Here is a 15,505-nt window from a genome sequence, read left to right on the forward strand (position 1 = left end):
CAGTTTCTAGTAGATCAACATCAAACATCTGTTTTGTTCATTATGGGCTCAGTCACAACATGAGTCCAAAGGTGTAGAAGATCAATAGCTGCACATTACGATCTCACCTCACAATCAATACCATTACCTAGACCCACAGTCTATTGTTTAGCATGACCTTGTACAGATACATAATACCTCTTATACCTTACAGCCTCTACATTCAATGTTATGTGAAGAATGACTACATTTCTCCACTAGGTGGCAGTACAGCATGCAGAAAATAAAGTTTTTGATGTAGTTTCCATTTCATTTAAATCATTTTATTTATAAATATTTTTATATACACTTATATTAATGTATTTCTGTTAATCATTTATATAATTAAAAAAATATATATATAATAATCTAAAATAAATCTAAGATACATTAAATTGTTTAAACACTGGAGTTGTTTTTGTTCTTTTGTAATCAAAATGTAATTTTTTTTTCATAATCAATTTATATAAATAGAGTTACTTCTACATTTCAGAAGTAAAATAAATAAATACATTTTTAACAAACTGTGAATGTTTTGTGTGTAAGTGTGTTTAACCTAAAAGATGTGTCCAAATGTTGCCCGTTTCTGTATGGATTCTGAAGATGCTCTTGAAACATGCTCTGAAGGAGGGCATGGGAGGCCGGTGCCCATGCAACAGGAAATCATTATCCTTCAGCCAGTCAGGGAGGACATCATGTGGAATGACACGCCATCTGCCCTCCCACATCTAAGACACCAAATTAAAAGAATCACTGTAAGATCTCAAAAGCAACCCTGCGGTTTTGAAAAGATGACACATCTGGCCATTCTTTGACATATCATTACGCCAAGCTCAGGTCAGCATTACACGCTGGCATGAGAAAAGCCCTCTCATTTGACTTCAGAAAGTAATTATGTGAGAGGAGTTGAGAGCAAGAGATAAGTATTACAGTAATTATGAGTTAAGGCACAGGAAAAATTACACAGAGAACCAGAAATAATTCTTAGACTCAAAACATGCTCTACAGAAGTATGTTAGTGCAAAGCTTGTGTATAATTGCATGTACAATATGCACTGCATTTTCAGCACAGCAGCTCAAGGCAACTAATGTCAAGGTTGAGCAAGAACCTTTGAATCCAGAAAAGCAAGTTGAAATGTATAGCAAGCCACCTGAATAAAAATAAGTGCAGTTTAATTAAATAGTTTACTGAAAAATGAAAAATTTCTGAAAAAGAAGAAATGATATGGAAGAAAGAACAGATTTGAAGAAATGTAGCATTACATTACTTGCTCACCAGATAATCTTCTGCAGTGAACTGCATTACTTGTGTATTATTGTGATGTCTTTATCAACTGTTTGGACTCTGATTCTGATGGCACCCATTCACTGCAGAGGACCATCTTTTGGTGAGTAAGTGATATAATGCTGCATTTATCCAATTCTGTTCAGAGGAAAAACTAAGTCATCCTGGGTGGCCTGAGGGTGAATAAATATTCAGTAATATATTTGGGGGTGAACTATTTCACCCTCAACTAAAGCATTTTCATATGCACAATTGTGTATATGGTTCCTTTCATAAGATTTGAGAAAAAAAAAATCCTGAATAATATATTATTGAATCTGGATTTGTGTGTGTGTGTGGTTTTCTTAAAAATAGGTTGTCTGGTTTCTCTTTACCAACTGTGGTAACACTGCTGGGAAGAAGATCTGCAGTTTCTTAGCAGCATTCTGCCAAATACTGCTGATGAAAACCACTCCCGTGCAATCACAGGCGTGACCACAGGATTACACCTAGAAGTACAGTACATGCAGTGACTACAGCCGAGGCCATTTATTTAAAAGCATGCCCAGATACACACAGAGCTAGGAGCTGTTCTCTCCGCAGATACAACAGCTCCTAGCTATGCATGTATCTGGCCATGCTTTTAAATAAATAAAACCAATGAAACTAGGTAAGGTTGTTTGATCGACTCCATGACGTAACTTTCCGTTATCTGTCTGGATGTGTGTTTTAAAATCTTCCTAGATGTGTTCTTTTCAAGATAGTGTACCCAAGTGCTGATAGTGAATGGCACTGGCTGGATCTTGCACTGTGTTTGCTCTTTGACGCAGAGAGCTTTGGCTTCTTCCCCAGAGGGGGAGAGAGGAGAGGACGGATAGAGCCATTAAAGCAGATGGCGCTCAAAAAGAAAACTAAACTTGAGCTGGTTTAAAGGGCTCAGCATTGCAGCGCATGTTACAAAGGACGGCTTTCAGTTCCTGTTCCTGTGCATATGGCAGACTCTCAATACAAGATTGAGATGAGAGCCTGCTGGAGCCAGGAGATAAAAAGTAAAAGCAGCTGTGAGCACTCTGCTCGGGTCAGGTGCGCTTATGTCATGTGTTTCTTAAACTCAATGATAATGAACATCTGTGTTTACAGAGCTATGAAACAAATGTGTGCGTGTGAGAGATGCACTTGAGAGTCTGACCTTGTGCACAAACTCCTCCATCCTCTCCATGGCATGGTGCGCCTGTAGCAAAAGGCCTTCATCAGAGCTCTTATCCTCTTCTTCCTCTTTTCTTTCAGTTGTTTCCTTCTTTTCATGTACCACCCTCCTCGCAAAGAGACCCTGAAAACAATCACAAAGTTTGTCAGGTTTCAGCATAATCTGGCACAGTGTATATATTATTTGTAAAATTCATCTGTGCATTTAAAAAAAAATAGAGAAAGTGTTTATTATATATATATATATATATATATATATATATATATATATATATATATATATATATATATATATATATATATATATATATATATTATTAGTATTATAAATACAAAAGTTTGTTTATTTTTTTATATTTCTTATTACATTTTATAAAGAGTTAAAGATGCATCTTTATAAATATCGCAATGAAATATTCAAAAATATTTAAATTAAAGATTTAAAAAAGAAAGAAAGATAATAAATGTAGGTAAATTCAATGGACAACTAGTCAACCACCCTGACCCCAACACCTAGTCAACCGGGACATCACAAACTCCCAGCCCATATAAAAGGTCATTTAAGTACTCTCTCTAACACACACACTCAATTTAATTAATACTGCATTGATTGGTATGACCTTGCTTATGGCATGTTTTCAGTGCTTTGTGTGTTTGAAGCAAAGCCCTGGGGACTCGCTCCATTTTATCTCTTTGCGTACAGCATGTGCTTATACCAACAATCAGCGCTGTGTGTGTGTGTGTGTGTGTGGGTGGGGGTCGTCCCCAAGAGGCATTATATGTTTAAAAGATATGCATATATATGTTAAACACAGTAGGGTGTGTGTTCAAACATCACTAACACAAACTATTAACAGTATCAGAGAGAAGTCTCTCTCTCAGGTACTGCCACTGCTCAGATATATAAACACACACACACACAGGCTCTCCCAAAGCAGCCTGCATTAAATAAATATCAAGTCGGCTTTGACTTGTAGCAAATCTGTGGCAAACTGCTGGACAAACAGATAAGACAGAAGGAGAAAGGGTTGCAGAGGGAGAAAGTGTGAGGTGTTGTTTAGTAGTACAGGTTGACAAGCCTCTCTTAAACAGATCAGACTTGGCCAGTGGGACAATCAGTGTCTCAGTAATCAGTGTTGACATGGCATTAGCGTGGTACTAATTCCCTTGCAGCTTTGAGAATAGCCCCCTCCTCTTTCCTCAGGCTGATACTGAGAAACACATACACACAGCTGGAGGTTGTCCTCAAGCTGATTAAGGTATGACTGGAGCAGAAGAACGAATGTAGGTGACCTTGAAGGCCCTGAACTGGAGCGTCAGCATCACTTCCAGTGGACAGCCAGCAGGGGTCCTACTGCAGTATGTTCAGTGCCATTCTGACAGTGTGACCACACACAGATGACAGAAGACAAGATTCAACCACGAATGCATCTGAACCACAGTTCTTTTACTCTGTAATTAGGTGCAGTCAGTCAATAAAATCAGAAACAGACGCTTGCGTTCTTGCACCAACTTTTTGCTTCACCCTGGCAGCGCTTTAAGGCAGGACCATAAATAGACAAGCTTCAGTGGTTTCTAAACTTATTCAACCTTGAGTTTAGCTTTTCAACATCACCAGCTTAGCAGAAAGACAAACTACATTTTTGCATCAAATAAGGCAATTCTTCACATAGGCCTTTTAAAATGGATGAATGGATCAAATGAGAAATTTTCCAATTAAAATATCACACACACACACACACACACAATAAAACTTCAGGCAATAACAAAAAAAGTCAATAACAAAAAATTTGTAATAATATATTAATTTTATATATTATATATTTTTATATATTTAAATACAATATTTAATAACAATATAATAATAATAAAACATTTTTTAATAAAAAAAATAATCATACAATTAGAATTAAACTATCATTTTAATTGTAAAAATGGATTAAATATTCCCTCTTCATTTTTGGTATGCCAAAAGTAATCAGTTTAAAATAGGTTTAGTCTAAAAAAAGCTAATAAATAGAAATTGTTATTGACTACTTTTAAATTATTTTCTGACAACCAACGAAACAAAATGCAGAAGTGAGTCTTTTTAGCTGACTTGACAGTGGTCAAGAAAATTGCTGCAAAAAGATGGAAGCCTCCAAGTTCTCTTAATAAGCAATATTGGGTTCTCACTTTTATAAACGTGGTGTATCTTGAACTGTCCACTGCTCACATTCATGGCACCATAGAGGACACCATTAGACTTTGTGCTCATACTTTACAGAAGCTTAAAGGTTTAACTTGAATTAAAGGAGATTCACCCACCCCACAAATACACACTTTCTGGTCTCGGTTTTTGTTGTTTGTTTGTTTTCATATATACTGATTAAGAGTTGTGTTTATAAGGTTCCGTGTTTGAGTTATTATGGCTCTTTTTCTATTGACGTAGACTTCTTTCAGAGCTGTTCCACTTGTTTGTCAAGATGTATAGTCTTTGTATATTTTGGAAGATACAAGGTTTTACACACACACACACAATGCATTGCAGAGTTTATCAAACTCAACTACCTGTGCTTTTCTAATGATCCTAAATGTTCTGTTTTTTTTTTATTATTGTTATTTGTTACTTACTGTAGCGGATTGTTTGTCTGTGGTACTCTGTATATTAAACAATGTTAAAACAACAATAAACATTTTATATAAAAAAATAATTGACTACAAATTCACTACTATAGAGATGAGAACATCAATATAATATAGTATATATCGATGCCAGTCAGATAATAAAATCAGGCAAAAATCCAGAAGTACAATCATTTAAATTAAGTTTAGTCTTAAATTATGGGTTTAGAAACCAATAAAAACAATGTCTGGACATCCGTTAATATAACAAATAAAATAAAGGTGTAGTTATGTTCCTGACAAAGTACTGATTGTGAATGAGATGAACCAGGTATTGTGCAATGCAGTGAAATAGACTCCCGAGAGTCCTAAATATATTTTTACCTGACAAACTATCCATCTAACAAGCAAAATCTGGGACACTTCCAAGAAAAAGTAAACCGGTGAACAGAGAGGTCACGGTTAAAAGGCCGACCAGCTAACAGTGTGTCTGTCTTGTCAACAAGAGCAGCCATGCAGGACCAGAACTGGATCTATAATGCATGAATAACCTACTTCTGATGCCTGCCAACAAGACGGCACACTGTAAGGCTGATTGTGTTCAGTTCGTGCTCATTAAAAGTGTATGTGTGCAAATTAAATGTGTGGTATCTGCCAGTTTCACCCTAATGCTGAGATATTCAAGGGTGCCATCCATAGCTCTGACAAATGTATCACCCTTGCTATATAGTGCTCTTGCTGGGCTTAAAAAGGCCTATAAAAAATGCCAGTGAAACAAATGAATCTTGTACACACTTCTAAAGCAAACATTTAAGTGTGTGTTTTGTAAGTGGACTCAAACTGCTGTTGTGAGCACATGCTGTAGTTCATTTTCCAGTTTAACAATGTTCAGGAGAACAGGGTGTGAAATGACTTGCACATTGTTGTCATCTTAGGTCACCAAGCTCAAACACACCCTAAAAACAATCCCAAACAAGCGATTAATGTGCACACCACCTCACAAAGGCATGTGTGAACACACAAAACACTGTATTCACTCTATTCGACCTTTAATGGAAAAAAATAGTACCTCTTCACAACAAATAAAAAGTTTCATTGTGAGAAATGCAACCACAATTTTAGAGGTGGTTTTGTACATTTTTGCAGCTTTCAAACTCAACACGTTCCCAGATAAAGGTTTAAACTTTAAAACGTTATATAAATTGGTAAACCAGAACAAATTTATAAATTATAAAACATAAAAAATTAAAGCAAAATATTATAAATGATACATTTATTAACAAACAAACAAAAACAAAAATCCTGAATTTTTTTGTGTGCATCTAAATAAATAAAGATTTGTTCAAATCCACTGCATAATTCAAAAATAGGTTTTACCACATGGTTATTATAATATACAAATATTTTTTCTACTGAGTATCCAAGAAAAATCTATATTATGATAGATATTGTTACGGTGATATAAAATGACTCATGCTGTAATGTAAGATTTTGGTCACACCACACCGCCCTTAATCCCAGAGTAATTGATATGTGCAGTGTTATGCTCACTGCATTCACTGATTGGTTGGATGTAATGACCCTCTCTAGAGATCATCAAGAACCATAATCACTTTCCTGCCAGAGAGAGAGAGAGAGAAAAAAAAAAAAAATGTTTGCTGGGGACACAGCTGGGACAACTCGTACAGATCCGTGTAAAGGAAAAAGGGAGAGTAAATACAGAACAAAACATCGACTCGAAGCTCTTAAGAAACAGCCATGTAGGTTTATTACAGAGCCTGATGGGAAAAGTAAAAAAATAAAATAAAAATCTAACACAATGTAACATAGCACTCCAGTGCACTTGACCTCTTCAGTATGTTCACCGGAGCCTAAACGACATGCAGACGGTCTGATTTGCTGGGTTTAGCATGACTCAGCTGTAATACCCCCGCCACCTGCTACCTAATAACACTGCCAGCATCTTAAAAGCTTTGTTTAAGTGGTGTTTTCCTTCACCGATCAGAAACAAGAGACCACATATGGAGAAAATAAAGCGACATGTACGGTCAAGATGCGTCAGTGACTGTATTTGCACTACAGGTACTGAATACATGCAATCAAAGTTTTAGAGGTCAGGGAAGTTCATGTAACAAAGTTAAACTATTAAGATTCCATATATAGTTTTATTCAAAGTCTCTTGGACTGAAACAGTTATAAGTTAGTTTCACATGACCAAGCCTCTCTGATTTGCACAGTAGCATCTATAGTACTTTGAATGCCTTATTTTCTAAGAATCAAGAATCAATTTCCATGATATGACTCTTAAGCATTATTAGGGAAAGTTACTTTTAAAAGTAATGCATTTCAATATTGCATTACACAAAAAAAAATAAAGTTAGTTACCTTTTATGTAAAGTTATGCAATGCAAAAGTAATGTGCTACTTGGTAAGAGTGATTTGATTATTTTAACTCCTGTTACTCGAATGTGTTACCACCAGCACTGCTCTGAAGTAGACAAAATATAACATTTATAAAATATTATTAAACAAACAACTGTGTCGACCTTCAGAATACAGAATAGGAATGAACGCAAGATAGATTTTTGTCAGAAAAAATTCAGACACACTGGGTCTCTGCAGGAGGCCGGCAGGGCTTTCTGGCAGCTCTCGGGTCTCGTATGAGATTAGCTAGTGGACAGCAGGTCATATTGTATTCTAGTCGAAGTCTAGAAGTCAGATTAGACCCAGATCATTTGTGAGCTACTTTACAGAAAGGGACTGGGTCAAACCTTGTACTCAACAGCACAAATGAACAGCCTAAAAACTGCTATGCTGTAATGATAGTGTCTTAACATCAAAAGGTTCTATTTTTTTTAATAAGGTTCAATAAGACACAAGACAGCATGCAGCATCACAAGTTTACAGTGTTTACTTATTATACCATGCGCACTAAAAGCAAAATGCTTCCAAAAATCACATCTAGACAGAATAAATGTGATGTTTAATTCAGCAACATGGAGGTTATAGTTAAAGCAGGATGAAAACAGAAACCAACTGCTCATCAAAACGTATGTCACAGTTGTAGCTATTTTAAACAAGGAAGATATGGGCCTAATCATTTGACACTTTAAAAAAGTGAGAAGGTTTATTCCATTATTAAATGACCTCATTAAGTCAACAGTGTAAGAAGTTATGATTGTACACACCGCTCAAACTTCAATAGACAGCCGTGAAGACTGTCAAAATATTTACACCAAGCGTGCTGGCATCTCATCACTGGTAATATAAAAATAATGTAGCACATATGACACACTCTAAGGTGACTTTGAAATACCTTATGAGACATTTTGAGAGATAGGGGCATGTGTTCAGTTACAAACAACAGAAGCTGTGGTTTGGCAAAGTAGCTCAGGTTTGATAGGAATATGACTCACATTTCAATTCCTGGATTGCTAGGAACGTCCTGTTGTTAGTCCCTGGAATGGCACAGTCTCAGTGGGAGGGCCGCGGTGTCTCATTTAGTACAGTTCAGAAGCTACAACAGTTCAGCTACAGCACCAACGACATTTAAACCTGGAAGGGTTAACTTTACAGTAGTCAATTTAAATTTTCTAAAACTGTTCACTAAGCTTATGATTAAATTTCACATTTGAAATCAAAGACATCTGACAACAACTGTGTAATAAATGAACGGCCATATTGCGCATTGCATTTCTTCCCCATTCTAAACTATACGAGTGACATGTCTTTGATATTCTATAGTCTTTGACAGTATTACTCAATATTGAGTATTTTACAGCAGTCAATGCAATCTGGGAAAGAAATAATTTAAATCTGTGTGTGTGTGTGTGTGTGTGTGTGTGTGTGTGTGTGTGTGTGTGTAAAAATATTCCGATGTAACCCCTTTTGTAATCGTTAACATTTTCATAAGTAACTGTAATTTAATTACACATTTTATCTCAGTAAATGTAACTGATTAGTTACATTTATTTTGTCATTACATTACATAACTACATGAAACTAGTTAATTCCCAACACTGATTGTGTAATATTACAATTTTAAAATGGATTTTAAAATGTTCAAATTGTATTTTGTAAGTTGAAAAGAACAGCATTTATTTGAAATAGAAATCTTTTGTAATGTTATAAATGTCTCTTTTGATCAACTTTATGTCAGCTGAGCTTACAGCCTGAAACGTTTGTCCTGCAAAACAACATATTTGTCCTTTGGTTCTTTGAAAGCAGAATGCAATCCAGTTAAGCAGGTTTGACCGGCACTATTTGTGACTGATAACAATCATTTAAGGCTAGCAGAAAAATACATCACATGAACGTACAAAGTGTAAAGAGAACAACAACAGAATCTCATGTTTTCATTTTCATCCTTCTTAAATTGCACACGTAGATAACCTTTGTTACAGTAAGACTGGCCTTATATACACTGCCTGGATACTCACAAAACTTTTGTGCCATCCAAGCTCTCAGGTTTCTGTAACAAGCACCACTTACAAAGAAACCCCTTATGGGAGCAAGACTGTGTGGGGAGACACTGTCCCACAGGAATCATTTTCCACCTCGTCTGTCTTTTGCTAGGAATCATACTGTAATTGCCATTCTGTCTCCATGCTCTCCTTACCAGGCTCTTAACACCACGTTTAAAACCACAGAGTCGGGGGACCCAAGGCCATCTATTCTTCTTGATCTTCTTTCCTTTCACCAGTCTTCAGTCCTCTCCTTTCCACGATAAACATCACATGTTCCACACAGTTTCTTGCTCAATCAGGAACTGACCTTTATACAGACTAACCCCATTGCCAGTGTTGCCGCACGCATGTGATGCTGACACGCTTACTCAAACTCTCGCTTCATGTGCACACAGACAAACAACTTAAAAACAGATTTTTTTTGACTGAATCCTTAGAGGGACAGAAAGCCTGAATTAATAATGCTCTTTATCCAAAGATATATCCCTTCCTGAGTTCCAGAAAGAGAAACATGGGAATGATCAAACTAATTACAAGAGCATAGGTTACTTCGTTGACCAAAACATTGATAATAAATACAAGTAATTGTTAAGGAACTCAACAGTTTGGGAAGACAGATATTAACCAGACATTTAGACTTTAATTGAGATCATTTGACAAATGCACTTCTCTAGTTTGGCTTCCTCAGAAATTAAGTGCAATTAGGCTACACTTTAATGGTTGTGTGTCACTGATTAGAAAGAAGAACAAGAAATAGCATAGAAATACCACAAACTGAAAAAGCACCAGAGGAAGTTCTGGCTGTGTGTGGTGAGACTGAGTTATCAGAGTCGTACATCTTAAGAATTAAACCATTTTTAGTCCACCAGATGGCTGAGTTCATGCACTGGCAAGAGGTCACACATGACATCATCCCATAAAAGTGATTCAACTGACTGATGTTTAACTTTACCCCCTTTATTAGGAAACAAATTTGCTGTCTTCCAATCAACAGAATCAAGTAGTTCCTGGTTAAAAATTGACCTTGTGGAACCAATAGATCTCTAGTCTTCCTGCTGTTGCCATACAAAAACCAATCATCTAACTAGACTGTTGCCATAGCACCAAGGTAAAGCTGCAGATTAGAGGAAAACAACCTGTTACCTTTGGAAAACCAAAGATCATAAAGCAAACAGATGAAATCCACCCTCTCTCATTAAGAACAGTAATACCTGGAGAACAATTTCTAAATGCAACCCTAATACTGCAGCTTTACTTAAAACTTAAATATGAGAGAATCATCTCCTGTAGCTTTATGCCTTACATGAAAACAGGTGTGTTTAGCAGTTGTTTTGTGACCTATAACCCAGTTTACAGGTGAATTTGTATTAGTGTAGTGAGCTTCAGAGCAAGCTTTGATAAGCGGAAGAGATAAGCTTACGGTATGGCCCACTGCATTCCATGTTAAAGCAATGTTTTTTTAGCAGTAAGTCAAAACAGAAAACATGAGGAATGTAGAATATTTCTTCAGAGAATTATGGGACCGGTCACACAAGATATATTCAAGAGTTAAAACAGCAAGGTGGAACTGACAAAAAAAAAGGTGATTTATAAATGTATTAACTTACATCCCATGCTGTTTGTGTATTTATTTGTTCGATTAAAACCTTCTTTGGCTATCTTTATGGCAGAAAAACCTACTCGAGTTATTAAATAAACAAATTTTTCAAATAACATTTTGAATAAACCTGATAAAAAAAAAAATCTTTAATGGGTATCAACAGAATAAAACATTTCTCAGAGTAGAAATATTACAATAAACGTAATTTTCAATGTTTAAATATGCTTATCCTACTACCACCAGATTCTTCTGATTGGACATTGACCAACATTTTTAAAGAAAACATAGTGTGTATGCGTCCTCTGTGAATGACTAAGACATATTCAAATAGCAAGGGTGGGAAAACATGCAAATTTTATGCAAAAAGGTGTAAACTCTAAAGCTGGTTCTGTGAACCAGGACAATTATGGTTTACTCAAGGGGAAAATAGTTGATTCTCATTTTCAGGGTCTGCTCACATGCAATAGTCTCTCCTGTGTACTGATGGACATATGATCCAATTAAACGCTCATTCAAATTAAAACTGATTTATCTCAGTAGTCCTAAATTGACATGAAAACTCAACCACATCCACCAGAAACATGATGCAAAATAAACACAGAACAGTGTCTATTACTATGTCCTGAGGACTGTTTAAAATTTAATCATCCTGGCTATGTTGTCGTGGATCTACCTTTACCCAAAAAGCCAGCCTATCTGCTATAGGGATGGGATAGTTTTACACCTGTCCTGTCTGACCACACCACGCCATAGCCTCGGGAGCCAACCGCCATGTGGCTCACAATGCCTTACACAAATGCTGCCCGAGTCAGATTACACAACAGACAACCATTGTGTGTATTTGTGTTGGAGGCATGCAAATAACAGAGACGGACAGCTCATGCAAATACAAAGAGTCCTCTTTAAAACTCCTAACACTGTTAGAGCTATCTGCATATCAGTGTAACATGAAGCAGATGTAGAGACGTGGATACGAATTATTCAAAACTGGGCATGTAAGATAAACAAAGCAATATCAAACCAAATGAACAGGAAAATATTAACTCAGCCACTTGAATGTAACAGTCTCTTTCTCCCCAAGCATATTCCTACGATCCTCATCTAAATCAATCTGGACTGCTCCATAGATTCTTTCACAACCTTTTGAGCCCATACAGACTCCTCTGAGACTAAAAGACTTTCTCTGTCTATACTGAACTGTGATGAGTAATAATAGCTCACAAAAACAAATAACGCACATGTACATGATCCCTAAGCAGTTCTCCTATACACACACCTCAAATGATGAATCTGTTAATCTTTGGGACTACTGATGCAAATTAGAGTGTGTGCAGTCACTGTAAAGCATCCATTAATAGTTCATTAGCTTTTATAAACAGTCCATTGAGTTCTCAAGTGAGTGCACTTATCTTATTGAGTAAGAATTATTTATAATCAACCAATATAAGCTACTTGTGATCCTATAATACCATATACATGCATTTCAGTGTGTATGAAATGCACATTTCTGTGTCCTTTGCTATAAATAAGGGCAATTTATGGTTTATACACTTTTATACTAAGCGTAATAAATCTGATCAGATAAGTAGGGGTGTAACGGTTCACAAAATTCACGGTTCGGTTCGATACGATACACTGATGTCACGGTTCGGTTCGGTTCGGTTCGATACGTTTTAGATACAGCAAAATGTAAAAACATCTCAACTTTTCAGAATGCCGCAAGCGCACCGCGGGTCATGTGACAAGAACCAACCAATCAGCTTCATCCTTTCCCGTAACAAGGTTGAGAGCTCAGCCAAGATGAAGGAACAGCTGATCGTAGTTGTATATGGATTGCAATTTTGAAATAAATTTAGTAGCAGAGCTACTGCAAGCGATTTTTAGAGCTGCAAATCCATTTATCCTTCGCTGAAATTTCCGCGTCTCATGGAGAGAGCACGTCATTGTTGCTTAGCAAAGACAGACGCCTCATGAGCGCTTCTGCCCAAGCGCTTTGGAAAGGAGGAGAAAGACGCGCTTAGCGTTTTCCACGCGTTTTTAGGAGCGATATGCGATATGTTTCTAGTCTGTTAAACGCATTGGCTATTTTGCAACGAGCCTTCAGCGCGTACTGAGTGAGCGAGCGCCTGCTGAGTAGCCTAACATAAACATATTAGATGGTGTTTTTTTCTTCTTCGGGAGTGTCAGGGGCGTTGCCTGTTACGTTGTTTGGGTTATTGGGCTACCTTGTTGAACGCATATCATTATATTTCTATCTCTCTCTTTTTTTTTTTTTTTTTCAAATATAATTAATTACTCCAACGAACCGTTCGGTATACATAATGCGTACCGCGTACCGAACCGAAAGCGTCGTACCGAACGGTTCAATACGAATACGCGTATCGTTACACCCCTACAGATAAGGCTTTGTGAAAGGACCTACACACCTATGACAGAATAATGTGCCAAGTTGCTACAAACCATTAAAATGGTCAGGCTAATGAACTGCATTACTCACAGGATCTAATTTATTGGTGTATTTGATTAAACTGATAGAAAGCACTCAAAGCTGTGTGTTCGTGTTTTACCAAGGTTAAGGAAGCTTTGAACTTCTCTAACTTTACGCTTTATTACGCTGCACTCACCCCATTATGTGCGGGGCCTTCCAATCGGTGATCTGCGCTGGCACTCATGGTGTCTTGGCCGTCTGAAGTGTGGGTGGGGTCAGTAGTATCACTGCTGGTACAGACTCTGTGTCTCAGGACAAAGGCGGCGCCTTCGTCCTTCCTCACCTCCCCCCCGTCCAGCTTGCTTCCTGTTGCCGCTGCTCTTTCTTAATGCTGCTGGACCCAGAGGGTACTCAACTCCAAAACTGTCCTCCGTGAATTCACAGCAGAACAGGAGACTCGCTTATGGACCTGGTAAAAACATAAGAAATAACATTAAATATAACAAACTAAAAGATAAAATAATCTTACTGACCCCAAACTTTTGAACGGTACTCTACGTAAGTCCACATTCATTATGTTTCCTTAATTAGCACAAGTGGCTTGTTACTTGATACAGCTGTAATTAACAACCATACATTTGCCAAATCATATGCTCTGAAACAGCAGCAGCTAAATATATAAACTGGCTCCAATCAATGCCCATTTACTTCTGCTTGCTAAAAGTATGGGGTTAGATGGCAGATAAATACATGTGACTGCAACGATTAAAAAGTTACGCATTTGATCAGCTGTGGTTTTAAATGACATAAGAGTAACGGCTCAGTGGGCTTTTTATGAATGGAGTAGGAAGAACTCAATGAAACTACAGAGAAGTTAATAAATCCTGTTTCAAAGCAGGTTTTGAAATCGGTGATGCTGCTTGTAAGTAATGGGTCAAAAACGTCTGTGCAAGAGCTGACATAGCCTTAATCCAAGCTAAAAATGCAATACTTTCACCCTGAGTGCAGCAATCAGATGTTGCAACCCGTGCGGTCCTTCCAGGCAAGGGCACTTGAGTTAAAACCGGTCACCTGAGGTTCAGTGTCGCTAAATGTGTCAAGTCATGCTAAAAAACTAATCAGGTGTTCAAAGCTTAAGCATTAAATGATAAAAAGAGAATGTTTTAACAAGGCTAATCAGGATCTCTTAGCAATCTGCATCCACATTCTGACAAAATACAGATTAGCCCGGTTTTTGTACCACATCTACAGCATTTGACCGATAACTGAAATCAGCCCTCGCCTTCAAATGCTCTCTCCCAGCCTGAAGTGCGTTTAATTTGAGTTGGTATCAGCTGCAAGCCTTGAGCAGTCTGCCAAGTTCACAGAAGAGAGAGGCTTTACAGCCACAGCTGTGAAACTGACAGCATTCGTCTGCTTGGAGTTTCACTCCTTTTGTAAATAAAAAGTGTGGCAACAGCTTTTAGCTCACAAGCCAGGAAATCAGATTCAGTTAGAAACTCTAATTGAAAGGTGGTCTGTGTCCATTTTGGCAAAAAAAACAAAACGATGCCCTCATCTTCTCAAGTTCTGTGCATTCTCTGGTGTCACAAACCATTTTGGTATCATGTGACACACTGGAGTGTAAAACTGACCCCTTTTGCTTCCTTGACCTGCAGTGCAGGACTGTTGTGCCTCAGGAGAAAACTGATACAAGCAGTTTCAATGTCAGCATACATCTATCCATCCTTCCCTTCATAGGGTGGGGAGGAGCGATCAAGTCATTATCGGTTAATCATCAATATCAATTGCTCTGACATCAGTTAACTCCAACATGAGTGTCATATTCGCATGCAATCCTATAGCTGTTGAGTCTTGCCTTGCAGACAACTTGTGTTTTTCTGATGTTAAGATTACAAAAAAGCAATCTGATGGATAAA

At 37.3% G+C, this 15,505-nt stretch overlaps 1 protein-coding gene across 2 annotated transcripts in view; it reads right to left on the bottom strand.

The window, feature by feature from the left end:
* Positions 1-15,505, bottom strand: part of LOC127956218 (adiponectin receptor protein 2-like) — a 30,283-nt gene that overhangs the window by 2,997 nt on the left and 11,781 nt on the right. For both annotated transcript variants that reach the window (XM_052554010.1, XM_052554009.1), the window contains exons 2-4: positions 13,783-14,055; positions 2,472-2,612; positions 575-746 (exon numbers count right to left, since the gene is read on the bottom strand). In XM_052554010.1, coding sequence (XP_052409970.1) covers positions 575-746; positions 2,472-2,612; positions 13,783-13,830 — 361 coding nt within the window. In that variant the 5' untranslated portion in view covers positions 13,831-14,055. The remainder of the gene's footprint in view (positions 1-574; positions 747-2,471; positions 2,613-13,782; positions 14,056-15,505) is intronic.

Source organism: Carassius gibelio, chromosome B4 (genome assembly GCF_023724105.1).
Source record: "Carassius gibelio isolate Cgi1373 ecotype wild population from Czech Republic chromosome B4, carGib1.2-hapl.c, whole genome shotgun sequence".
Classification (NCBI taxonomy): domain Eukaryota; kingdom Metazoa; phylum Chordata; class Actinopteri; order Cypriniformes; family Cyprinidae; genus Carassius; species Carassius gibelio.